The sequence below is a fragment of the Palaemon carinicauda genome, chromosome 2 (assembly GCF_036898095.1).
Source record: "Palaemon carinicauda isolate YSFRI2023 chromosome 2, ASM3689809v2, whole genome shotgun sequence".
Lineage (NCBI taxonomy): Eukaryota > Metazoa > Arthropoda > Malacostraca > Decapoda > Palaemonidae > Palaemon > Palaemon carinicauda.
In genome coordinates this window covers 133,435,331-133,462,830 of record NC_090726.1, presented here as the reverse complement: position 1 = coordinate 133,462,830, position 27,500 = coordinate 133,435,331, and the positions used below count along the sequence as shown (strand labels likewise).

The 27,500-nt window shown below is 43.1% G+C and overlaps 2 protein-coding genes across 3 annotated transcripts in view; both read right to left on the bottom strand.

Moving 5' to 3' along the window:
• LOC137627181 (carbohydrate sulfotransferase 1-like) overlaps positions 1-27,500 on the bottom strand; it is a 332,737-nt gene that overhangs the window by 304,967 nt on the left and 270 nt on the right. Inside the window, exon 1 of one of the 2 annotated variants that reach the window (XM_068358293.1) lies at positions 23,986-24,358. The exons of the other annotated variant lie outside the window; for it this stretch is intronic. The gene's annotated coding sequence lies outside the window, so the exon portion shown is untranslated. Of the gene's footprint in view, positions 1-23,985; positions 24,359-27,500 lie in introns of those variants that run through there. 2 annotated transcript variants of the gene reach the window in all.
• LOC137620170 (uncharacterized) lies at positions 15,909-16,415 on the bottom strand. The gene has a single exon (XM_068350418.1). It carries the CDS (start codon positions 16,413-16,415, stop codon positions 15,909-15,911), a length of 507 nt encoding a protein of 168 aa, XP_068206519.1.

The window sequence follows — 27,500 nt, the reverse complement described above, 5'->3', positions numbered from 1 at the left end:
GGAGTAGACATACTGGTACTTGCCTAGGGTTCATATTTATATTTTTCCCACTTGGGTTAGTAAAAGTTGCAGGTACTCCATGTACTGTACTAAAGAAACTTTCATCCGATAGTTGGGTTAAGTTTCCTGTTGCTATGAAAAGCTATAATGATATGATTACTTCCAAGGTCTATAGTCAGCGGCCCAAACTGTGTTCTCTACTGCGCAGGCTAGCCATGCGGTTATTGATGACGTCACACCGCCCCGTGGTCTGATTTACCAGCCTTTGTTTTCCGGTATTTACTATTTTACAGTTTGCTTACAAGGAAGCTGATGTTCAATATTTCAATCTTTCTTCCATTTCTACGTTAAATAGTTGTGTTAGTATATGTTGGATGTCGAACCATAAATTTTAAAGACCGTTATCAAATTATTTAAGGACAAATCACAAATAATTTTGAGCGTGTTTCCACCTAATGATTTGATGAAGGCAGCATTGCCTAAAAATGTAGTTATGACTAAGATTCAGATACTCTTTTTGCTCTAAAAATTATACTATCATTTAGATAGAACTAGCGAGTTTTCCTGTAATGTTTATATTTAACGACCTAGGTCCTACCAACGGTAGTCTATGGAAATCTCTAAGCATAATTGTGCATAATTCGATGATTGAAAATCCAGCATCACCGATCGCGTTGTTTGTGTCTTTGCTGATGCTGCACATCTCATGAGACTAATAAGAAACAATTTCTTTGATAATGGCTTTCAGCAAAGTGACGGTGATTTTGTCCACTGCTCTTCGCTAAGGGAACTTATAATGTAAAAGTGATCTGAAAATATCACATAAATTTGGAGAAACATATAAATGTCAGTGGCTTTCAGCGTATGAATGTAAAATTAGCTGTACAATTGATATTAGAAACAATTACGAAATCGCTTAAATATTTCTGTAGCAAAAGATTATTTTTAGATAAGCATTGGGAAGAAATAAGTCAATTTATCTCTGGAGTTCCGTACGATACAAAGATGTTCAGAAATTAATACGGGTTGATCTTACAAAATCAGGATGATTTCATCAATTGCAAGACACCGAGTAAAATCATTGAAGCTAATGGGAAATAATTGTCTTTATTCATTCCAAATAGGATTGGCAGTTTCTTGTGAATCTTTGCCAATATTGTTAAAAAGGAGAAAATTATATTTAATAAATAATTTTATTGATTTATAGAATGAATCAAGATGGACTTGAACATTTCCTTACCTTTTTGTGATAAATGGAAGTCTGCTATCAGCACCTAGCGTTAGATACAGTTAAATAGTATCTATTAGAGAAAGACAGTTACCTTATAAGGTCAAAATATAATACAGATCCCAATTGCAAAATAGATAACTTAACAGCTAGAACCTTTTATATTCTTGATAATAATCTCTCTCTCTCTCTCTCTCTCTCTCTCTCTCTCTCTCTCTCTCTCTCTCTCTCTCTCTCTCAAGATAAAGATGAAAAATCGCTACAACGTGATCTAAGGCTATATGCGATGATATTTTGTCTGCCCGATGAATGCGACGGTGAAGGAAATGATGTTACAAAAGTATAGGGGAAGTTGATAATTGGACATATGGATGATGCAAAATAGAAAGGTCTAGACTGTTTCGCCGGTTCCATTGCCCTCAAGTTTCCCTAATGCACAAATCTGTATTAAAGGGGGACGATTCGTGGGCAGGTATAATTAGCTCAGCAAATAAGGAATTGGTGAAGGCATCAAAAGAATTTACTGATCCGATAAAGAATATTGAAAAAAAAAAAAATAAAAGTTATCACAGAGTAGTAAAAAATAGCATTAGATATTCCTAATAAAATGGGATTACCACTTTTAGTCACTTATTTTGTTCGTTGACAAAATATTTTTAGAATAATAATATTAACTAAAAGAAATAACTTTTGCAAGGAAAATAACTATTAAAGTTAGAAGATTGTAAAATGTAATAATCATGATCACTTATTTCTATTATGTGTTTGTACAACTTTATTTTAATAGATATTTTTAAGATTTAGTTTTGAGTCATTAGTAAATGATTAGTTTAGAAATGTATCTAAATATGCATGCACATTGCTTAATTGTACATTTGGTGAAACAATATTTCCCTAAAGGATTTGGATAATATTTGTTCTTTTCTGATATGCGACTTTTTAAACCATTTTCCTTAAAAACTTTCTCACAGGAAGTATTTTGTAACGAAATTTAGTCATCAAAATAGCTTATAATATTAATTTTTTTCTGAAATAGAAATGTTATTTTCAACGGGATAATGAAGAAAACTGAACTTTTGCAAAGCAAGCTAATGCTGAATGGTACTCTTTCGCGGGCCAATGGAGCTCTGTGACGTCACGAAACTTACCCCCACTTAACGTTTACCCCTCTAATCCCCGCTAACCCCCAATTTACCTGCGCGTGGGTAGACCTCGTATTCTATAGACCTTAGATCTATAGACCTTGATTACTTCAGTCAGCATGGATTCGCAAAGCAAGGCCTTATTTCAATCTTTACTGTGGTTTTAATATTCCACTTTGTTATTACAATCATGATTAATAATACCTAATCCACATGGTACCAACGCCGTCTGTATAGTGTAATGGCTAAGCATATTTTATGTAGGTTGGAGTACAGTAGTGATTTTCTAACAAACCTGTTAGAGTGCCAATAAATCTTTTGGTTTACTTTTTCCGTGGATGTGCAGATAAAGACCCAAATGCATCGCTTAGCGTGTTTTGTCTAGGAACTACAATATTATTCAGACGACCCTGATTGTCATTCACAGTCTGTTCATTAATAGCGTTACCAATGTGTAGTAGAAGTGTAATGTTTCTTTGTCCGGAGACGAACGTAACACTACGGGTTGCTCTCTCTCTCTCTCTCTCTCTCTCTCTCTCTCTCTCTCTCTCTCTCTCTCTCTCTCTCTCTCACACACACACACAAAGTAAGTTTCACGGTCGAGAATGCTTGCTATTTTTTGCCACTTTCTTCCCAATTTTGTACTGGTATAAAACCATATATGGGAATATTTCAATACATTAACTATGAGCAATACTTCCTGGTAGTTTTGAGATTAAGCAGGGTTGAAGAAGTTGAACGGCAAAATGGAAAATGCGTGGTTAGAAATCTTAACGTAAAACTGACAAGTTCTTATATTTATACTTACTTACACACACACACACACACAGATCAAAGACATATGAGAGTGGTGCCGGTTGAAAATTAAGTGCTGGGTGTAGTAAAATCGCAGTGCGCCAATATAGTCATTCAATATGGGGTAAGATTACCGAGTACTATAAGCAATATTCCGGGAAGTGACAGCAGACATGAATATAATACAGTCTTCAAAATGTTTTAATGAGAAATGTGAATTGTAAACGCTCCCGTATGGCTATAGTGATCTAAATTATAATTAGCTGACGACTTTCTAGAATTCTTTACAAACAAAAGGGAAAATATAATTGTATCTTTTGTTGAGAGTCCTAATCATATTAATGATGAACTCTATGCACAAATTAGATTGAAGATATTTAACAATGTAAAAAACTATATGTTATAATGGTTATCAAGAGACCAAAGAATAAGAATTGTGCAATGATCTGATGTCAGTATATGAATGAAGTAAGCTATTAGAGAGTGTAAGAAAGTGGCTATAGTTACACCAATTCTGAAAGGGACTATCTACTATCTGGACTTGAGTTCATGCAGACCTATTTCGAATTTATGGCAAAATTACTAAAAAACGTAATTCTTGGACAAGTTAGTTATTTGGAAAGAATAGATGCTTTGCATAATAACCAGTCAGCATATAAACTATTATTTTCTCTGGTTAATGGTCGTTCAGAAATGAAGGAGGACTAATGTGACATCCTGATTTTATTTAAATTTACTGTTACTTTTTACACAGTTGTTCATGAACTATTATTAATTTACGATCCATTGATATGGATGATGATTGAATATCAATAAGAATACTTGCTTGACAAGAGGGTATTGTGTATAAATTGGCAATTCTTATTCATCCTATGAACCATTACTAAAATTGTGTCCCAGAGAAGTGTAATAGGTCCAACTCTATTTTGTATCTATACTATTAGTCTATCAAACGTCTTACCAAAACACAGAGTAAAGTTTAAGCTATTTGCTGATGATTCACAATTTCACATTCAAATAAAATAATACTAATTTGGTCCTAATATCTAACAGAACATGGGACACATTTGTGCCACTGGACAGTAATTTGTCTTTCAGACTCAGTACTCAAACGAATAGCGTAGTAAGAACCACTAGATATCATCTCGAAAACATTGCGTTTTTAAAGAAATATCTAGACGAATGTTTGATTAAGAAACTTGTAACTACGAGTGCTATTTCCAGAAATGACTACTGCAACTCAGCTTGTGACAACTTAACCAAAGTACAACTAATTAGTTACAATACATGATAACAGTTGAGCAAAATTAATAATGGGCTTTGCGCTCCGAGAAAGGATTCCTCAATACTGATTGAACCACAATGGCTGCTATGATTCTTAAGATATGTGCAATGACATCCGAAATATTTAAGAGATTTGCTAAACATCGTGCACTTAAGAAATCATGTCAAAACGAGACTAGTTACAGATTTTTTCAAGTTATTGGAGACAAGATATACCTCAAATGAGGGTTCCGTAGCTTCCAAATATTGACGCCCAAACTTGCATAAGCTCCCATCTGACATTAGTATGACTGATAATAAAGTATCTTTCATGAAGAAGCTAAAGACTGTTTACCAAATGTTAACAACCCATCCCGCTAGTTAGTGGGGGGGGGGGGTAGCCTGCTACCCCTCCCACTCACACACCTGTGATTGCACTCACTTTACCTGGAGATAGGACCTCAAGGGTTGGCGGGCAAGTATGTATAAATAGCTAAGGTTTGTATCATTAGGAAAAATACAAATTACCGCCGAATTTGCCATTTGTTCCATAACTGGAGTTACAAACCAACGCTAAATATAGGGGTGACTCACCCATTAGGAGGGTGGACGTCCCTGCCAATCTGGCTTTTTGGCCTTACCCGGGATACTCCCTATTGTACAGAGTTTTGTGAACCAATATGGAGACCCTAACACCTCGCTAAACCTGTTAAGCATGGTCAATGACTTACCCAAGTTGTGTGTGGCGATAAACTAGCAATGTGACTGTCCAGGTAAACATTATTCCGAGTCTTGCAGGACATAACTGAAGAGACCGAGACATTCCCGATACCACCTCTCCAAGGTATGGGGACACCACAACAGTATGAGAACAATACTAGGTTACACAAGGGAGTGATGGTTTACCTGCAAAGATTTGAAGCCAGCTTGTGCAGAGGTTCCATGATGCTGATTTCCCCAAGAGAGGGAAGGATGAAGAAAGTAAAAGAGCCAGACATTCCTTTTCATTCACTCAAGACTAAACCCCAGGTAACCAATGCCTTCAACCTTCTGCTACTTGTCCAATAAGGAGCTTGAGGTACTAATCAGCTGTTGTGCAGCCACCACAGGACCAATAGAGACCGTATCAAGGTTCCTGTGAGTTACGACCTGCAAGTAGTGGGCAGTGAACGTCGTTTGGCGTTTTCACACGCCCGCTTGCAATACCTGCATCACAGAGCAGTTCTTTTTGAAGGCCAGGGACGTAGCAACGCTCCTGACATCAAGAGCTCTGGGACGACATGTTGGTGGAGGGTCAGGATTCCGGGCAAAGTCATTGACTCTGCGAATCCATGTAGAGATTGTGTTCTTCGTGACCCTCCTCTTGGTTCTGCCCATGCTTACGAAGAGTGAGGTGGGTAGAGCTGCTGCTGTTCTCTTGAGGTAGCACCTCAAACACCTTACTGGGCATAGTAACAGATGATTTGGGTCGTCGGTTACAGAGCGGAGATTCAATATCCGGAAGGATTCGAACCTAGGATCTGAAACTCCCAGATTCTGGGTCTTTGCAACAAACTCAGGGACGAAGCTGAAGCTTACCTCTCCCCATCCCCTTGAATGGGCGACATCATAAGAGAGACCATGAAGTTCAGTAACTCACTTGGCTGATGCCAAAGTGAGTAGGAACTCATTCTTCCAAGTCAGGTGGCAATCTGTTGCCTAGCGTAATGCTTCATATGGAGGTTTCTTCAGAGACCGAAAACTCGAACCACATTCCAAGAGGGAGGTCTCACTTCCGACTGAAGACAGGCAAGTTCAAAACTTCGTATAAGAAAGGAAAGTTCCAGCAATGAGGAAATGTCCATTCCTTTCAGTTTAAAGGCGAGACTCTAGGTTGAGTGATAGCCTTTAACCGCTGAAACTGAGACGCATTTCTTCCCATAAATACACGAGAAACTTTGCTATTGATGGAATAGTGGCATCGAGTGGATTGAGACCCCCTCCACGACACAAACCACAGAAGACATTCCACTTAGCCTATTAGACTGAGGCTGAAGATCTTTGCAGATATCCAGACATCCTTTTCGTAACCTGTTGCAAAAATCCTGTCTGTGTGAGGATATACTGGATAGTCTCCAGCCGTGAAGACGTAGCAAAGCTACTGCCTTGTGGTAGATGTTGACATGTGGTTGTCTAAGTAGATTGTATCGTGGAAAAGTTCTCTTGGGAGCTCCATCAGGAGCAGCAGAAGGTCCGGGAACCATTCCACATGATGCCATAGCGGAGCTATAAGGGTCATTGAAATATTGGCCGAAGTTCTGGTCTTGTTGAGTACTCTTCTCAACAGACAAAATGGTGTGAATGCGTATAAGTCGATGTTATCCCACCATTGTTAGAATGCATCTTGCCAGAGAGCCTTGGAGTCTGGGACTGGGGAGCAGTACAGCGGGAGCCTGAAATTCAGGGTCCACAGTCGAAGAACCCCACAAAGTCAGGACTTTGTTGGCTACTACTGTAGTTGATCCAAAGACCATTTGGAACACTATGTGCAATGCTCTGCTCAGATTGTTGGCGAGCACATTCCTCTTGCCTGGAATGCAGGTTGACAGTGAGATCAAATGGACTGCTACCCATCTTAGTATCTCTACTGCTAGATGGAATAGGGGCTGCAAAAAATACCTTCTTACTTCTTGATGTAAGCCACTACTGTGGTGTTGTTGCTCACCACCACCACTCAGTGACCCGTCAGGAACTGGTGGAACTCTTGAAGGGCCAGAAAGACAGCCTTCATCTCTAAGAAATATATGTGAAGGTACTTTTTGGACTGATCAAAAGCCTGAGGCCGTGTGGTGCCACGTCTGGGCCCCCACCCCTCCTTTGATCATCCGAGAATGGCAACAAATCAGGAGGAGATACGAGAAGATCGACACCCTTCAACAGATTCTTGTCTGCCAACCACCATCTGAGGGAATCAGAGTGTCCGGAGAATCGAAGGTCTAATTCCTGAGGAGACTGTTGGAAACTAGACGGGCCAAGGATGATAGGTGTCCGAGGAGACTTAGCCACGTCTGGGCTGGGAGCTCTTTTTGTCTGAGGAAAGGACTTGCTACTTCCCTCAGCCTTGCTATCCTGTCATCTGATGGGAAGGCTTTTTGCAGATTGGTGTCTAATACCAATGCCCAGGTATACCAGTCATTGAGTGGGAAGCAGAGAAGACTTCTTGAGGTTTACCATGATCCCCAGATCTTGGCAAAGCCTCAGAAGTTTGTCTCGGAGCTGAAGAAGGGTTGCCACCGAGTCTGCCAGGATCAGCCAGTCGTCCAGATAACAAAGAAGACAGATGCCGACCCTGTGAGCCCAGGATGACACTAGGGCGAACACACTTGTGAAGACTTGGGGTGTTGTGGAAAAGCCGAAACACACCACCTTGAACTGGTATGTTTTGTTGTCGATGTTGAATCTCAGATACTTCCTTGAAGACAGATGGATTGGGACCTGAAAGTATGCGTCCTTCAGACCCAGTGTACACATGAAGTCCTGTGGCCTTATCGCTTGTCTGACCATGTCTGCCATCTCCATTCTGAACGAAGTCTGTTTGACAAACTTGTTCAGAGCTGAGACGTCGAAGACTGGTCTCCAGCCTCCAGAAGACTTTTTCACAATAAAGAGTCGACTAAAGAAGCCTAGGGACCCATCGAGGACCTCCTGGAGAGCGCCCTTCTCCAACATGGTCTGGACTTTGGCAAAAAGCCTGCCCCTTTGCTGATCCCACCGCAAAGAAACTCATAAGCACTGGATTCTTGGTCAGTGGAGGGAGATTTGAAATGATCGGGACGCAATACCCTGAGTGAATCCCGAAGACCATCCAGGGTTCAGCCCCGAGCTGCATCAACCTGGTCCAGTAGCTTTGAAGACATCTCCCTACTGGTGGACAAGCAGGGGGATGACCTCTCCTAATGTTTGCGGTTTTTACCGCCACCTCTCTGGTGTTGCCTCCATGGATGGACTTGCTGCCTTCCCTGTCCTTAACAGAAAAGGGTTTCTTAGAGACCTTAGACTTGGGGATGGCTGCCGTTTTCTACGACGATGCTTTTCCTCGGCTGGTCTTTGGAGGGGCTGGTGGTCTGTAGGGCCGAGATGTAAGGGCCCTATGAAGGCAGGAGTCCGTATTGGACTTCCTTCACCTCTCTACAGCCTTCTCAACACCCCTAGGCTCAAAGAGGAAGGACCCCTCCATGGAGGAGGTTTGAAGCCTAGTGATCTCAGCATTCGGGACCTGCTGATGAAATCTTTCGGCCACTTCATCCCTTTGTTTCAGAATGGTGTTGGCCCACAGGGTCACTACCTGGTCGACCAACACTCAATAGTGTGAGTGCCCGAGAGAAGGAAGGTCTCCAAGGCCTCCCTGGTACGAACCTTAGAGAAATCCTCGGTTCTCACCAGGATTCCTAGCGATCCTAACCAATGATCCAGCCATGGAGTAGCCTGCATGGCATACTTCGCAACCTTCTCTTGGTTTAATATCTCAGACGCTGAGAAAGAGAGACTTCCTTGGTCAGCTCTTCAAAGGATTGGTAGAGTGACAGTCTAGAAGGTTTCATCCATGATGTCGTAATATCTCCTCCGGTTAGCACCCACAGGTGGGAGGAGTTTAGTGGATGAGGAAGAGCAGAAAGACTCAGAGATAAAAGACAGTTTGGAAGCGATCTTACGCCGGACACCCTTTAACCCCCGGGACCAGGGAAGAGCTGCACTGGCCTTAGGAGGTTTTTGAGTTCCTAAGACATGGTCTAGGACCGTGTCTTAGGAGGTTTTTGAGTTCCTAAGACATGGTCTAGGACCGTGTCTTTGCATTCTAGACGGGCCGATTCCGGATCCAGTAACCCGTTAAGGGCCCTCATGATGGTCAAAACCTGCCAAAAGGTGTGTTCCGACTCTCTCTGGTCTTTGTCCAAAGCTGGGCTGGCAACGAGAAGATCTTCATCCACCATCAAGGTCTCACCACGGGGTGGGTCGTGGTCATTAATAGGAAGACTGACTCAGCTCCTAGACCCCTCCGAGGGGTTCTAAGTCCTGGAGAAGAGCTTGGGAATTGTCTTAAGAGCCCTTAGGTTCCCTTCTTGGAGGGAATAAAGGCTCTTGGGTAGAAGGTCTCGGTTTAATGACCTTCTCAGAAAGAAGAGAACGAGGAGCTGAAGGCGAGACTAGGCTCTCTCCTTGAGGTCTTTCCATCGGTGACGGGAGGGAAGAGTCCGACACTGACTCTTCCCTCCAGATGCCTGGATGAGGCATCAAGGGGCCGAGATGATGATGGAACCTCAGGGGAGGTTTCTGCTCTATGAATCCTGACCAGAATCAGCTTGACTCTTATTAAAGAGACCTTATCAGGAGATCCCCTCTTCCTCTTCAGGGGGAAGAAGCAGTCGTAGTCCCAATTCACAGTTCGGTTGAAACCAGTGGGGCTTCTGACGGACGTGCAGGAAGCAACAGGGCGAAGGCTTGAGTTACCGCCCTAACCAGGGCGTTGAACCAAGGCTGCTTACTCATCGAAGCACTCTCCGATAGATCCCCAAAGGGAAAGAGGGAGGAAGATCCTTTGGCAGTGTCTCCAAACCAGACGATGAAGACTTCGGGATTGTAGAAGTCGATTCCCTTCTATAGGCTGGCAGCTTAGGAATCCTAAAGCCCTGCAATTTGCCCTCTCCCTTCTTCCCCGGCTGTTGCAACATTACGTGTTTGTGGGGAGGGGAGTGAAGCGACAGAGAACGATCATGAGTTACACTACCTTTCTTGGAGGCCACAACCATCGCTTTTCGTGGTTGCAGTTGGAAATCCTCCCTTGCCAGAGGATGAGGTGGCCGCTGATGCATTGGTGAGCGATGAGAAAACTCTAGACACGAAGATTGATGGCAAGAAGATTGATAGAAAGGAGTGTTAACGAGTTGAAGAGCAATACCGAGGTAGCGTGTGGTCGATCGACACTGATGCACAAGAGGCAGTACAGTTTTATGATGACAAATTCGTAGATAATTTGTATTTTTCCTAACTATACAAACCTTAGCTATTTATTAGGGGTTATACTTTCGGCGGAGCTGAAATGACGAGCCATTAAAATTTAGCGAGGGTTAATTACCCACACCGCTAGCTAGCGGAGGTAGTAGGGGGGTAGCTTGCTACCACTCCCGTTCACACACCTGTGATTTAGTCACTTTGCTTGGAGGTAGGACTTCAAGGGGGATAGGGATGGCAGGCAAGTTTGTTTAAATAGCTAAGGTTTGTATAGTTAGGAAAAATACAAATTATCTACGAATTTGTCATTTGTTCCGTAACTGGAATACAAACCACGCTATTTATTAGGGGTGACTCACCCATTAGGAAGGGTGGACGTCCCTGCCAATCTGGCTTTTGGCTTTGCCCAGGGGCTCCTTATCTGAGTATGTTAGTACTTCAAAATAAGGAGTCCCTGCCCTCGCTTAACCTTGCTACGCAAGGTCCGCGGCCTACGCAAGCTCTGTGTTGAGACGCACAGAAGTGTGACTGTCTAGGTAAAGTTATTCCGAGTCTATGTAGGAAAAACCTGATGTAACCAAGACTTCCCAATACCACCTTGCCAGGGTATGGGGACGCAACAGTATTAGCTTAATACTAGATACAAAAGGAAGCATGGTTTACCTGCAGTGGTTTGAGGTCAGCTTATGCAGAGAACCCAGGATGCTGCTTTCCCCACGAGAGGGTAGGATGAAGAAAAGAATAAGAGCCAGTCAAATCTTTTCATTCACGCAGACTAAAACCGGGTAAAAGTGCCCTCAACCTTCTGCTACTTGTCCAATAAGGAGCTTGAGGTATACAACCAGTTGTTGTGCAGCAACCACAGGATCGATAGAGATCGTATCAAGTTCCTGTGGGTCACGTCTTGCAAGAGAAAGGTTGTGAAAGTCATCTGGAGCATTCACATCCTTTCTTGTAAAACCTGCGTCACAGAGTAATCTGCTAAGGACCAGGGTCATAGTTATGCCCCTGAAGCAGTGAATCGTCATGTCGAGATGATGTTTCGGTGATCCTCCTCTAGTCTCTCCAAGTGCTGACAAGAGAAGGGACCCGGGCAGGCTGTTGCCGTTTTCTTTAGGTAAAATCTCATACCTTAACCTGGGTACAGTAACGGATGATCTGGATCGTCCGTTACCGAGTTGAGACTTGTGTAGGATCCGTCACCTCTGGAGACTGTGTCTGGCGACATACTCAGGGACGAAACTGAACATTGTCTTTCGCCCTTCTCAATAATGGGTGATGTCGAAAGAGAGACCATGAAGTTCCTTGACTCATATGGTTGCTGTCCGAGTGTGTAGGAACATTGTGTTCTTAAATCAGGAGAAAATCTGTTGCCTGGTGAAGTGGAACATAAGGAGGTCCCTTTAGGGATCGGAGATTTGAACCATGTTCCAAGAGGAAGGTCTCAATTCCGACTGGGGAAAGGCAAGTTGTATGTCCGTACGAGTTAGGAAAAGTCTATCGATGAGAGGGTGTCCCTTTCTTTCAGTCTGAAGGTGAAAGATCAAGGTTGAGTGATCATCTTTACCTATCGGAACTGAATAGGGGGTCTTTTCCTCTTGTATATACTCGAGGATTCCGCTACTGCTGGAATCGAGGTATCGAGTGGAGAGACACACTTTCATATGACACCAACCACACAAGACGTTATACTGCCTGGTAGACTGATGCTGAGGAATTCCTCAGATATCTAGACAACCTTTTCGCAAAGAGGTATTGGGTAGTCTTCAGGTGTACAATCATAGCAAAGCTATAGCTTGTGGTAGGTGTCGAAGTGGGTTGTCTGTGATGTGGAGAGGGTTCTCTTGGAGAGACTATCAGGAGCTGCAAAAGGTTTGGAGACCGTTCTGCATAATTCCATAGCGGAGCTAGGAGAGTCCTTGAGAGGTTGACCGATAGTCTAGCCTTCTTGAGTGCCCTTCTCCATATAAAACAGGGACGAGACGTAAACGTCATTGTTGTACCCACCGTTGTTGCCAGAGAGCCTTGGGGTCTAGGGCTGGTGAGTAACGGCAGCCTGAGATTCAGGAGCGTTGCGAACAGACCCCTAGTTGGAGGACCTCGTAAAGTCGGGACTTTGTTGGCTACATGGTGATCCAAAGTCCATTCGGTATACCTTATCTGAGATGCTGTGCACAGATTGTCGGTGAGCACGTACTTCCAGTCTGGAATGAAGCGGGCTGATAGTGTTACCGAACAGACTTTGGCCCATCTTAGTGTTTATACTATTAGATGGGAAGAGGCTACGAGCAAGTTCCTTCTTGCTTGTCGATGTAAGTCTCTATGTGGTGTGTCATCCATCACATCACCGAGTGGTCTGTTAAGAACCGATGAGGCTGCTGAAGGACCAGAAAGTTGGCCTTCATCTCTTAAGAGATTTAAGTGAAGGTACTTTCGGGCTCTGTCCAGAGGGCTGAGGTTGTGTGGTGCAGCACTATGGTCCCTCCTCTCTTCTTTTTCCGACAAGTCTCTTGGAATGGAAGTCGTTCTCGTTTCGAGAAGGTTTTGTGGAGATTGGGGTGTCTAGAATCATTCCAAGATACACCAGTCTCCTGGAAGGGCAGTAGGGAAGACTTCCATAGGTTTACCCTGATCACTGGATCTTGGTAAAAAGACTTCAGAAGTTCCAGTGTTAATGCAAGGTTGCCACTGAGTCTGCTAAAGTCAGTCAGTCGTCCCGAGAGAGGAGACAGAAGCCGATCCTGTGAGACCAGGATGGGTGTAGTGGAAAGACCGAAGCACAGTGCCTTGAACTGGTGTTTCTTGTTTGTCTAGACTGAATCTTCCAACCTTCCTAGATGGATGGTTTGGACCTGGGAGTAAGTGTCCTTTAGGTCCAGTGTGCACATTAAGACCTGTGGTCTTAGCCCTTGTTCGAACTCCAACATGGTGTGGACATCGACCCAAAGGGACAGCTCCTTGCTGATCCTTTTGCATGGAAGATTGTCGACGCTGGAGTCTTGACTCGTGTCATAAAGGATCAGGCGCGATACCCAGTGTAAGAATTCTTCTCTGAGAGAGAATTTCTTTAACTAACAGAAGGAAGGCAACGATTAGCCTTACCATGCGTCCTGATGGGATTGATGCTATTCCTTAGAATAGAATCAATCTGGCGAATGTTAATCAATGGTTAACCGCTGGGTATCGTGGTTGCTGTGCAGTTGGAGAGTGCTCGCAAGTAGTTCCCTGTCAGCAAGCCGTTGATGAAGGTTGTCGAACATTTGCCGATCACTTTAGTGTGATGGCGAATGGCCAGTAGCGAGAAGTATGTTGTATACCTTCTGATCTAGGAACTACAGGAAGCGGTTGACTAGTAAGTTCGAGTCACGAACTGCTGGCAAATTGCCAATGACCGATGAATCGGTGGTCTGTGAGCCGATGGCGAGTTAGAGATCAGCAAGCTGATTATGGACCCTCCCTGGTTGGTCAGAGATGAGCAAGCTGAAGATGGGTTGGTCAGAGATCAGCGAGCTGAGTTCAATGATCGAAGAAAGATGAGCTGCCTATCGGTAATCTAGTGATCAGCAAGATGATGACTGGTTATTGACTAGCAATCGGTGCTAGCAATTGGAGATCATTAGTCATTGGAGGGACTAAAGGTCAAAGATCAGCATTGAGCTAGCAATTGGAGATCTGGTGATCGGCGACCTAACGATCAGCAAACAGTGATCTACAGATCAGTCTGTTGATGCGTTCCTGTTTGCTGACGGTGGTCTGTCAAGGAAAAAGAAACTTCAGAAGAGACAGGGACCTATGATTCCCCATTTTGATTCCCCTTGTAGGATGGAATCTTCGGGATCTTGAATCCTTCTGTGAAGACTTATTCCTCTTTTCCCGGTGGCAATGTTTATTTGTTTGCGGGGAGAAATGGGGCAATGGTGACCTGTCCAAAAAGTTTTATTCCTTTTTACTGACTATTGCGCGAGTGTGTAGGAGAGTAAAGGAGGGATGGCACACAGGATGATGCTGGTGCTTAATATCAGCCTGGAGAGCATGCAAGCACTGGCTCTTATGCAAGAGCTGGTGCATTGGATCAGCGAACCTTGACTCTTTGGCAAGAGCTGACGCATTGGATCCAGGACCGTAACTGCGCAGGAAAGTGAGGAAGAGCGCTGGCGCGCAGTAAGGCACTGTGTAGTTTTGTGCATTCTCCCTAGAGTGCGCCGAAGCGTGTGACTGGTTGCGCAAGGGTGGGTGCATTGGCGCGTGCGCGGAAGACTATCGGTGCCCACGCGCAGAAGACCGTCGGCGCACACTCAAGATAATTGGAGCGTGCACGTGCGAAGGCCGTCGGCGCGTGCACACAAGGACGTTGACGCGTGTGCACGGTAGACTGTTGGCGAGCTCCCTCGCGCGCGTGCAGGAGACCATCAGCACCCGCGCACGGAATACCATTGGCGCGCGCGGGAGGCCATCGGCGCCTGCGTGTAGAAGATCGTCGGCGCGCGCGCAAGTGTATCGGCGCCCGCGCAAGAGTATCGGCGCCCGCGCAAGAGTATCGGCGCTAGCGTGTACGGAAAATCGTCGGCGCCCGCGCGCGGAAAATCATCGGCACGCGAACAGAAGACTGTTGGCGCGTGCGCGCAAGAACATTGGCGCTCATGCGCGCGGGAGACCGTCGGCGCTCACACGAGCGGGAGACCGTCAGCGTTCATGCGCGCGGAAGATCGTCGGCGCTCGCACCCGGAAGATCATCGACGCGTGCGCCCGGAAGATCGTCGGCGCGCGCGCGCCCGGAACACTTGCCACGCGCGCGTGAAAGACCATTAGCGCGCGTGCAAAAGCATTGGTGCGCGCGCGGGAGACCATAGGCACCCGTGCCCGGAGGATCGTCGGTGCGCGTGCGCGAAAAATCATCGGGGCGCGCACGGGAGACCATCGCCGCCCGCGCGGAAGACTGTTTGGTGCGCGCGCAGAAAATCATCGGAGCACGCGCGGGAGACCATCGCCGCCCACGCGGAAGACTGTTTGGCGCGCGAGCGTGCAAGGCGGGAGAACATTGGCACCCGCGCGCGGAAGAGCACAAACACTGAAAAGGAAACTTATCACATTTCTATACACATACTGTATATATACATAAATATAAAGAATGTTTTCATATATACAAGTATAAGAAAAAGTAAGTTAAAAGACAAAAATTAACGGCAGTCCAGAATAGGCGAGGAGGGAGAGAGGAAACAACCGCTCTCGATCCGAGCCAAAAGCAAAGTGACTAAATCACAGGTGTATGAACGGAAGTGGTAGCAAGCTAACCCTCCCCCCCAAACCCCGCTAACTAGCGGTGTGGGTAGTTAACCCTCGCTAAATTTTAATGGCTCGTCATTTCAGCTACGCCGAAAGTATAATCCCTAATAAATAGCGTGGTTTGTATTCCAGTTACGGAACAAATGATCCTTTAGGAGGCGACTCACGCATCGCTGGTCAAGAAGGTAGAACAGGTGAGTGAACGCGTTCTACCGGAGAGCGAAACGATGGTTTGAAAATGCTCTGGGCAAACGCTGGCTCGTTGGATTATTAATCATTTCTCGAGACGGAGAAGGTCTTCGCGACTGGGGAAAACGTTGAGGTAAACGTTGTCGAATAGACAATCTCTGACGAGCAGATGAACGTTGTCGAGTAAGTGATCGTTGCCAAGCAGGCGAACGCTGATGAGCAGGTGAACGCTGACGAGACAGTAAACACTGTCGAGCAGAACGCTGCCGATCAGACGAACACTGCCGAGTAGGGTAACGCTTACGAGCAGCCGAACGCTGCAGAGCAGGGAAACGGTGATGGGCCTGTAAACGCTGATGAACAGGTGAATATGGCCGAGCAGGTGACCGTTGACTGGCCGGCGATTTCCGATGAGGAAGCGATTCCCGTGTTGTCGGAAATTCTCGCGCAGTGAACATTTCACGAGCGAATGAACACTTAGGAGGAGTACGAGATTTTCGATGTCGATGGTCAGACGATTTACGCATTGGAAGAGACGATTCACGTGTAACCACACGTTTCGGTGGTACACGAGAAGTCACTCGTTGACGTTAGTCAGGCGACTCACGAGCTAGACACGTTGATGTAGAAGTAGCTCGACGACGATGGTCGGGCGATTCAAGAGTTGAAAGCGATGGAGAAGACGATTCCCGAGTAACCAACCGCTTGGGTGGTACATGAGAAGTTGCTCCTTGATGATGATCAGGTGATTCACGAGCCAGACGCGTTGTTGTAGTGGTAGCTCAATGATGATGGTCAGGTGAATCACGAGCTGCAAGCGACGGTAAAGAAGATTCACGAATAACCGACCGTACAGGTTATACATGAGAAATCGCTCGTTGACGATGATTAGACAGAAAACGAGTATGATGACGATGGTCAGGCGATTCACGAGGTGATCACGTAGGCGATTCCCGCTCTGCTGGACAATGGAGAGACTGTTGAGCAGGAGAACGTTGGGCAAAACTTTTTGTATACTTATTCACTTAAACAAATACTTAGGAAAGTAATTTAAACAGCCTTAACACACAAATTAATATAATTATTAACACCTTACAATTAACAATAAACACGCTGAAGGTGGCAAGCCAAATAGTACATTCGTATGTTAGACCGCTTTATAATTAAATAGAATTCCTGTCGATGAAAGGACCTCATCCAAACGTAGACGAAGCGAGAAAGTCCTATTCAGTGAATATGTTTAGCTCGTAACCACTGTCCTAAAAATATGAACAATATCACTATTAGTGACATGGAAACAGTAAGTCAAATTAAATTTCCCCAGAATTATTCAAAATTAGGCTGCAAAACTTTTACAGGGCTTCGCACAAATAAAATTAACCAAAGCCATAAACATAATAAATGCAACCTTGGACACAAATAACCTGGAAATTTTATATGAATAAATTGACTCAAAAGGACCAAGAATAGTTATTTAATAATTAAGGATTTAGCAAGACCTTTACTTAAATATAAATGAAAGTGCTGGCAATAACAAGGAATCGAACTAAAACCCGCTTCCTTCAGTTGAACCCCATACCTGTTATTGTCCAGAGAGGCATATAAGTGGAAGTGACGACGACATTCACCACAAGAGCACGTTGCAGATAAAGAAGCCAATTTTTCGACACATCAAGCTAGGACTCCACTGGGGCTCAATCACACATAATGATGCTGAATACATCACAGTAAACCCTTGGCCATAACTCGAGGACGAGGACTTCAGAACTGTATACGTCTCTACGTGGCACATGGTCGTGGCAAACTAATAGAAGAAGATATCCAGTGGTCCAGTGGGGTTTTTACAACATCCACATATTGTACATATTCCTCACTGTATTATTATTGATGAAGAAACACATCTGCGAAAAACACTTGAAAACGAAGATTAGTAATTTCTCAGAAGGCTTAGAGGAGGAGTTGTTGCCATACTGCCGTCGGAGAGATGTCTCCGCTTCTGTCTTACACTACATAACCATATCGGCTTGTATAGTTATAACAAGGTAATAAGGGAACCAATGGAAGTGGGTTAAAAAATGAAAAACAAGCTAATTCAATACCAACTTAAAACTATCAAACAACCACCTACTCCCTTTGAGTCAAAATACAAGGTTAATACAAACAAAAATGGAAAGCTACGAATTATATTCGTAATTTTCTGGACAAGAGCCTGGTGAGACGTAAAGTGACGAGGAGAGATCAGAGACGGAGGCGAAGGTCGAACAATCTCTTCCGAAGAAGAGGACGGACACGGCGAGGTCGCCTGCCGCCAACGCGATGATGAAGGAGCGTGGGATCAGCAGGCCTCCAAAGAGGAGTCTCCATGTGAGACCCTTTACTAGAAAGGGAAACACTGGTCGGAGAAACATGCCACGGACTTTGCTCTCCCCCTGAAGGATGTTCGTCAGTCGAAGGACCGAAGACCTCGGCGGCGGACAATGGAGAAGCAGACGCAACCGCAGGAGCAGCAGGCGGGACAGCCGACTAGCTCTGCGACACAACAACGTCAACAATGGACAAAGGGTCGACGTCGGAAGATAACGTTTTCAAAAACTTCAGCAACGCCTCCTTGGAAGGATCACCGGGCAAACCCAACGACGGCCACAGCTGTAAAAGAGGAGAAAGAGAGAGAGCCTCACTCGGGGGGAGAGCTGGGGAAACACCACTAGGTAAAGTTGCACTGTCTCTCGAGGACCGAGGTTGGCTGGGAGTTAATTGGCCTATGTTACTACTTGTCGGCCTCCCGGAGGAAGCCGTCCGAGTAGGAGCTTCGGAGGAAGGTCGGGACACAGAGGAAGAAGCCTTAGGTTTCTTCTGCTTCGAAGCAACCTTCGAAAGGGAAGAATCCTGCTTAGAATTCTTCGTCCATCTACGCCCATATCTTTCCCACTAGGAGGAGGACCACTCCCGACACCCAACACACTTGTTATCAATATCACAGCGCTGTCCTCTGCAGACAGGGCAAAGGCTGTGGGGATCCGTTTCCACAGCAGATATAAACTTCCCGCAGGTGCGTACAGGTCTGCATGGCAGTAGAGAATCACAGCACACACATACACTGAAATAAAAAGCAAAAACCAGTTTAATGGCAGTCCACAAATTGGAAAAGATGAAGGTCGGTGACAACAGCACTCCATCCGAGCCAAAAGTAAAGTGCAATCACAGGTGTGTGAGTGGGAGGGGTAGCAGGCTACCTCCCGTTAACTAGCGGGATGGGTAGTTAACCCTCTCTGAATTTTAATGGCTCATCCTTTCAGCTTTCACCGAAAGCATACCCCTATAAACAGCATTGGTTTGTATTCCAGTTACGGAACAAATGGGTAGGTATCAACACTAACACCGCCTGCACATACGACTATTGGTTTGATTTTCTTCGTCGAGTCACTTTTTATGCAATCAGCCCTCAACATTCACAGGTTCTATCTTCGCGGATTTAGCCATTCGCTATACAGAGAACCGTATAACCTATTAAATGAAAATTCAACCATTTGTGGTTTCGTGATAAACACTCCCGTAGCACTACAATCTCAAACTGATTGCACTCCTTTGCACCTGACCAGCTTTGCACCGTTTCTCTCTCCAGACAGCACAACACCCCATCTCTTGCTGACTTTGCCTCATTCTCGCATCGTCTTTCATAACGTGCATCTCGCGCTTTAGTCCTCTTTGTGCTGCATTATGTTGTTATGTAAAAAACTGATGTAAAAAATCTTTACATATACATCATAGTTTGTTAATTGCAATTTTAGTATTAGGTATAATACAGTGATACCTCTGGATACGAAAGTTTCTGCTTACGAAAAATTCAGGATGCGAAAAGTGATTCGAAGATTTTTATGCCCCAGTATACGAATAAAATTTCAGGATACGAAAACCTTACAAGATCCCAACTCTTCGCCGAGAGTAATTTTAAAAAGCGCGCACCACCAGACTTTGAACTTGGGTAGACTCACTTACAGCCTCCCGCTCACCCATTGGTTATCTCCCTACTTAAACGCTAGCCGACGCCATAAGATCCTGCTTTCCTATTGGTCGGCAACTATCCCAGCTTGCTTACGCAAGGGCGTTCATCTCTCTCTCTCTCTTTTCGTTCCGACCGCGGTATCGTTAACAGACATTGTGTGCTTTCGCTTGTTTGACGTAGTGTTAATATACAGTACATTCGTACGCCACGTGTTATCGTTATTAAACATTCGTTACTGTGCACTGTACTGTATTAGTGTTTACTATACATAGTACTGTATATAACGTACGTAGTGTATTATATTACGTATTACTGTAGCCATGGGTCCCAAGAATGTTGCCGAAGGAAAGAAGAAGAAGACGATGCTCTCGATGGAGACGAAACTTGAAATCGTAAAAAAGTACGAGTCTGGCATGCGTTTAAGTGCGATCGCCAAGGAGTATGGCCGGAATCCATCTACGATAGGCACCATCCTGAAGCAGAAGGCAGCGACACCTTCTAAGGGCGTCACTATTTTCTCCAACAAGAGAACCCACGTGCATGACGAGATGGAGAGGCTGCTTCTTGTGTGGATCAAGGACAAAGAGATCTCAGGAGACACCATCACTGAGACTACAATTTGCCAGAAGGCCTCCGCCATTTTCGGTGATCTCGTGCGTTCTCAGGCCGAAGAAGGGGCAGGAGAAGGAACATCCCAGCAGGAACCCCCAGAGTTCAAGGCTTCTCGTGGGTGGTTCGAGAAATTCAAGAAAAGGACTGGCATTCATTCAGTGGTACGGCATGGGGAGGCAGCCAGCTCGGACACGAAGGCCACCGAAGCCTTTGTTAAAACGTTCGACGAGTTGACTCTGCAGGAAGGCTACAGTTCGCAGCAAGTTTTCAATTGCGACGAAACTGGACTTTTTTGGAAGAAAATGCCTCGCCGGACGTTCATCACGGCGGAGGAGAAGAGGCTACCCGGACATAAGCCTATGAAGGACAAGCTTACCCTTGCTTTTTGTGCAAATGCCAGTGGGGACTGCAAGATAAAGCCCCTGCTGGTGTACCATTCAGAAAATCCCTGAGCCTTCAAAGCCCACAAAGTCATCAAGGAGAACCTTCCCGTGATGTGGAGGGCGAATGCTAAAGCCTGGGTAACGAGGCAACTTTTCATTGATTGGGTGAATGTCTGCTTCGGTCCAACTGTCCGAAAATATTTGGAAGAAAAGCGCCTCCCTATGAAATGTCTGCTGGTGTTGGACAATGCTCCAGCTCACCCTCCTGGCCTCGAGGAATATCTTCTGGCCGAGTATTCCTTCATAAAGGTCCTATATCTACCGCCTAACACCACCCCTCTCCTCCAGCCCATGGACTAGCAAGTTATTTCAAATTTTAAAAAATTGTACACGAAGCATCTCTTCCAGAGATGTTTCCAAGTCACAGAGAGTACAAACCTCACTCTGCGTGAATTTTGGAAAGATCACTTTAACATCGTGATATGCCTCAAACTCATCGATCTCGCTTGGCAGGAAGTTTCGAGGCGTACCCTGAACTCATCTTGGAGGAAGCTGTGGCCTGATGCTGTCTCTGCACGAGACTTCGAGGGGTTTGGGAAGCCTGGAGGCGAAGCCGAGATCGTTGACGATCCTGAACCAATTCAGCAGTCTGAGGTGGCTGACATCGTACATCTTGGTACGTCCATGGGGCTGGAAGTTAGAGCGGAAGATATAGATGAACTTATCGAGGAGCACCACGAGGAGCTGACGACGGACGACCTGAAGGAGTTGGAGACGATGCAAGTGAGTGATGTTCAAGAGCAGTTCTCTAGCGGTGATGAGGAGGATGTTACACCTTTGAAAACGGCAGACATCAAGGAAATTCTCACGTTTCCATAAAATGGCAGACTACGTCAAAAAGGAACATCCAGAAAAAGTTTATACCAACCATGCGCTTCAACACTGCAATGACGTTTGCTTAACGCATTTTAGAAATGTGTTGAAAAGTAGGCAGAAACAAGCTTCAATGGATAGTTTCTTATTAAAGAGGCCAGTGGTATTAGTAGGCCAAGACAAAGCTGAAAGTGAAGAAAAGAAACAGAAAAGAGGAAGGGATGAAGAATTAGAAGGTGAAAGTAAAGAAAAGAAACAGAAAAAAGAAAGTGATGAAGAAGTAGAAGAGATTTAGAAAATATGAAAAACGTAAAGTTATAAAAAAGCAAAAAAAAAAATTCAATTTTAAGTTTTATGTTACCGTTAAGTGTTAAAGTAATTTTTTCTTTCATTTTATAGTTTTCCATACGTAATGTTAAGTGTTAATTATTTCTGCCATTTTTTTATTTCGTAAAGTTTAAGTGTTAATGTGTTAAGTGTGTAAATTACTGTACGTAGTCTGTCACTTGTTACGTTTTCTGCCTTATGCCATCCTCCTCTGCCGCGACTTCGCTATCGGACATCGTCTCAATCAAAAGGTAAGTTTCAACTTTTTTGTTACACTAATTAACTGTAACATTTTTTTCAGAGTATCAATCCTTAATTTAGGTGTACGTACAGGTAACAATACACCTTCACTGATCCAAATGCTTTACATACAGTACCGTAACTTTTATACAGTAGTAAAGAAAACGGACCGTTTTCTTAGGGCTTGGGGGGGATAACTAGGCTATAACTACATTATTGAATAATCTCATACTGGTTTCTGGAATGGATTAGGCTGTTTTTAACGGTTGGGTTAATTATTGAATGATATAAATGGCTGCATTGCATGTTTATTACTACAGTTTAGCGTATTTATGGAAGAAAAGGTGTCTTCTCGTAAGGCTTGGAACGGATTAGGCTATTTACATGTAAAACACGACTCAGGATACGAAAAAATCAGGATACGAAACCATATCCTGAACGGATTACTTTCGTATCCTGAGGCATCACTGTACATACATTACGATACCCTATGCACCAAACAGTAGATGGCTCAAGAATTGCATCATGCTTCCAGCTTACTACGCAGAAATTCATACGTAAACGGTTAGCAATGCTATACTGCTACTTTTTCTTCTAATTTTTATTGAGTTAGTGTATTCATGGCGTATTAGTGATATTGTTATATTAACTAACTCAGAATACTGAATACAAAATATCTATACCGTACAGTACAGTAATTATAGGCTAGGCGTTTGGGAGTTGATTAAGACAGCTACGCAAAGCAGCCATCACTTAAGAGGGATAAGTTACGTACATATTGTATACTGTACTTTAGCTAATTAAGTTGTAATGTAGTGATAGTACTGTACTTATATTACAGTAATATACAAGACAATACCAGCGAGTGATGTTAGTTAAAAACAACATTATTTCATTGTTAACATATTGGTAATAGTAAACAGTACAATACAAGTGTGGCGATGAGTTATCTTACCATGTACAGTACTGTACTGTACATACATACGTACAGTACTACACTTTTTTAAAGAACATAAAGTTGCTGCAGTTTGTTATTGAAGAATACTGTCATAGAAACCAGATGAAAATAAAATATTGGGTTCCCTATAGTCCATTTCTTTTAGCGAGGCATATTTGCACCGACTCGCTGCGGTGCCCTTTTAGCTCGGAAAAGTTTCCTGGTCGCTGATTGGTTAGAATTATCTTGTCCAACCAATCAGCGATCAGGAAACTTTTCCGAGCTAAAAGGGCACCGCTGCAAGTCGGTGCAAATCTGCATCACTAAAAGAAATGGACTATAGTGTGTAACTCGACCGTGATTAAGCAATGGTCAGTAAGTTGGTAAGTTATGAGTTGACCCACCCTAGGGCAGCAAGTATTCATGAATTCTCGATTTCGTGCCCATGTGTTACAGTATTATTTAAACCTCTTCCCCCCCCCCCCCAAAAAAAAAAAGAGGTCTGACTGTATGTAACCAGAAACTCAGGATTTTCTGGTGGTGGAAAACAGTCAAACTACAGCCACCTAACCTAACCTAGTTGCACAGGGTCCTCTTTACTTACTCATTGAAGCAACCCTAGGACCCACTACCCCGTTCCATATCCTAACTTATGACGTCTCCTTATCCCAAAAATATTCAATAAACCATCTATGCACTTAGGCTATGCCTATTACCCTTACCTTATGGGGAGTTGGAGGTTGCAGATGGTGATTCGCCCTTCGTTGGTATGTATTCTTTCCCGGGATTAGGAAGCACAAAATATTTACCGTAATATTTACTGATAGGCATACACATTGCAGCACTGGAAATCATAATTTTAATCTGGCTTCGACAAAAGAACAAATAACCCGTGACTCCGACTCATCTTTTTAGCGTAAAATTTACCGAAACAATAAGAGTTAACCGAGCACAAACCGAACATCCACGGTCGACAAGTGTTCATCGTCATTCGTCAAGCTCTTCAACTAAAGAGTAGACAGTTTTATTTCCCGAATTGCGTTAATGTTCCAATATTGTATTTGATTGGGGAAGTTTGAAACAAAAGAACTAACCGTTCCAACATTATCTACGTTCTCGTTCTGCACAACTCAAAGTGAAAAAACAAAGTACCTTCTAATTTTCTTACCGTCAATGCTTCTCTAAAAACTTAATCAAAACTATCAAATAATACTTAGTATCCTTCCTTCACCATTCAATCATTTTCGATCCTCCAAATCCTAAAGAACTAGAGCTTGAATGAAATGACGATGAACAAATGATAACCAGCCTAAATAAGGAGTAAACCGCCTAAATATGGAGTAAACCACCAAAACATTTCATCTACATAGCTCCAGCTTACATTGCGTTCAGAAACGAGCATTCTGAAGGGATTGTGAAAAATACTGAAATAAGTTAGACTTTCTTCTTTAACAATGTGGAAATTCCAGTTTTTGTTCCTTCACAGTCGTTGCCGAGCAATAACGTTCCGTGGAATAGCAAATAGGACTGGATTAGATTTACGAATTCAGGCTATGTAGGCCTATCCCATCTCTGGCGCATGAGAAGTAATTATTATTATTATTATTATTATTATTATTACTTGTTAAGCTACAACCTTAGCTGGAAAAGCAGGATGCTATAAACCCAGGCACTCCAACAGAGAAAATAGCCCAGTGAGGAAAGGAAATAAGAGAATTAATTAACAACATTAAAATAAATATTTCACATATTAACTGTAAAAACTTTAAAAAAAATAAGAGGAAGAGAAAAAAATACATTAGTGTGCCCGAGTTAACCCTCAAACAAGATCAAGCGAACTCTACCCCAAGACAGTGGGAGACCATGGTACAGGGGCTATGGCACTACCAAAGACTAGAGAACAATGGTTTGATTTTAGCGTGCCCTTCTCCTAGATGAGCTGCTTACCATAGCTAAACAATCTTTTCTACCCTTAGCAAGACAAAAGCAGCCACTGAACAATTACAGAACAGTAGTTAACCCTTTGAGAGAAGAATTGTTTGGTAATCTCGGAGTTGTCAGGTGTATGAGGACATAAGAGAATATGTGGAGAATAGGCCAGACTATTCTGTTTATGTGTAGGCAAGGGGAAAATAAACCGTAACCACAGAAAAGGATACAATGCAGTACTGTCTGACTAGTCAAGGGACCCACTATCTAGCGGAAGTATCTTAACGGGTAGCTGGTGCCCTTCCAACTTACTACCTGTGAAAGTGCAACACTGCAAATGAGGGACAAATCCCACTCGTTGCACTATGAAATAAAAGCTAGAAGAGATTGGTCAGCAAGATAGAAGAGAGAAAACGGAAACAAAGATTAAACTTGAGGAAATAAGCTAAATAACAGAGAGAGAGAGAGAGAGAGAGAGAGAGAGAGAGAGAGAGAATAGACGATGAGAAATAATGAACAAATAAAATATTTTTAGTAAGCAGTAACAATATCAAAACAGATATTTCATATATAAACTAGAAAAGACTTATATCAAATTGTTCAACATAAGAACATTTGCTGCAAGTTTGAACTTTTGAAGTTCCACCGATTCAACCTATAATCATGTAGGTAGGTTGGCCAGGGCACCAGCCACCCGTTGAGATGCTACCCATAGAGAGTTATGGAGTCCTTTGACTGGCCAGACAGTACTACATTGGATCTTTCTCTCTGGTTACGATTCATTTTCCCTTAGCCTACGCACACAGCAAATAAACTGGCCTATTCTTTACATATTCTCATCTGTCCTCATACACCTGACAACACTGAGATTACCAAATAATTCTTCGCCAAGGGAGTTAATTGTAATTAATTGTTCAGTGGCCACTTTGTCCTGCCGTGACGTGTAGGATTAACATGCTATGGTGGATATTCCTTTGATGAAAAATCAACGTTAGATCGTCCTGTGTTTATATATATATATATATATATATATATATATATATATATATATATATATATATATATATATATATATATATATATATATACCATTTCAATCACTTCGAATGTGACTTTCTAAAATGAGACTGATACTAGAGTATACTGTAACTAAAGCAGAGCTTTTATTCAAATTGCAAGCATTTGAAACGTCAATGTTAACCAACTTTGTAAATGTCGAGAGAAACGAGACAGACACTGATATTGTACTGCGTTTTCCTAATTTAGTATGAAAGTGGTATCAGAACATTGAAGCAGTCGTATTGCTTTTTTATTATTATCATTGGCATTCTTCTTGAAAACTATTTTTCAAGAGTAACAAATTAACACTTAAATTATCTATCATTATTTTTTATTCTTTTCATCTATTCTTTTATTGTTGTGTAATTACCTTACTTGGTAATAGCTAATATCAACCGACGAAATTCCTTTCATGGAATTTCATCAATGTAAGATATTAATATTGATGATCATGAAAAAAAAGGAAAAATTTGTTTTCACGAATCATTGCCACTAAGGAAGGACAGTACCCAAAATACTGAAAAAAAAAGCGGACTATTAAGTGAACAACCGAGTGAATGTTTAGTGTACAATATATGGCTAACGGACCATCAGTTCTGGGGGTATAAAGTACATAGGCCTATAGTTATAGGGTCATAAAATAAGAGGGAAGTATACAAATCAATACGTAGGCTACTTATTTTGATCTGCCTGTTTCAACATAATATATGTCTTTACTACAACTGAATAAATAGGCTATATCCATAGCACAACTCAAACGGAATATGCTATGGTAATTATATAATTAAATTTTTAGCCAAATAGGAATTCGCTATAAGAAATGGACAAGTACTGACAATTTGGTGAGCTATTGTTCCCATGTGCATGGTTTCATAAAATGCTACATAATGGTCATGAGTGAAACTCCGTCCTCCGTTACTGTTACTAAAGAATACTAATGGGTCAGTCAAGATTTGGTAACAAAACAAGATCTTTCTTTAAAATTTTGAGTAACTAAAGTGTCATTCTACCAAATAGACATGCTAAAACAGAAATACCTTTCCATTCACCATAATGCACCTAAATAATAAGAAAACGAAAGACGAAACTAAGTTCAAATCCAAGAGGTAAACTATGGGGTTATTTTATCAATGTATGGAAATTTCGGTACAAGTGAACTGGACTCATGTTACCAACCATACCCTTGCAGTAGACACTCGTACATTTCACACATATCTAATAATCGTTTGCACATGAATAAAATATGATA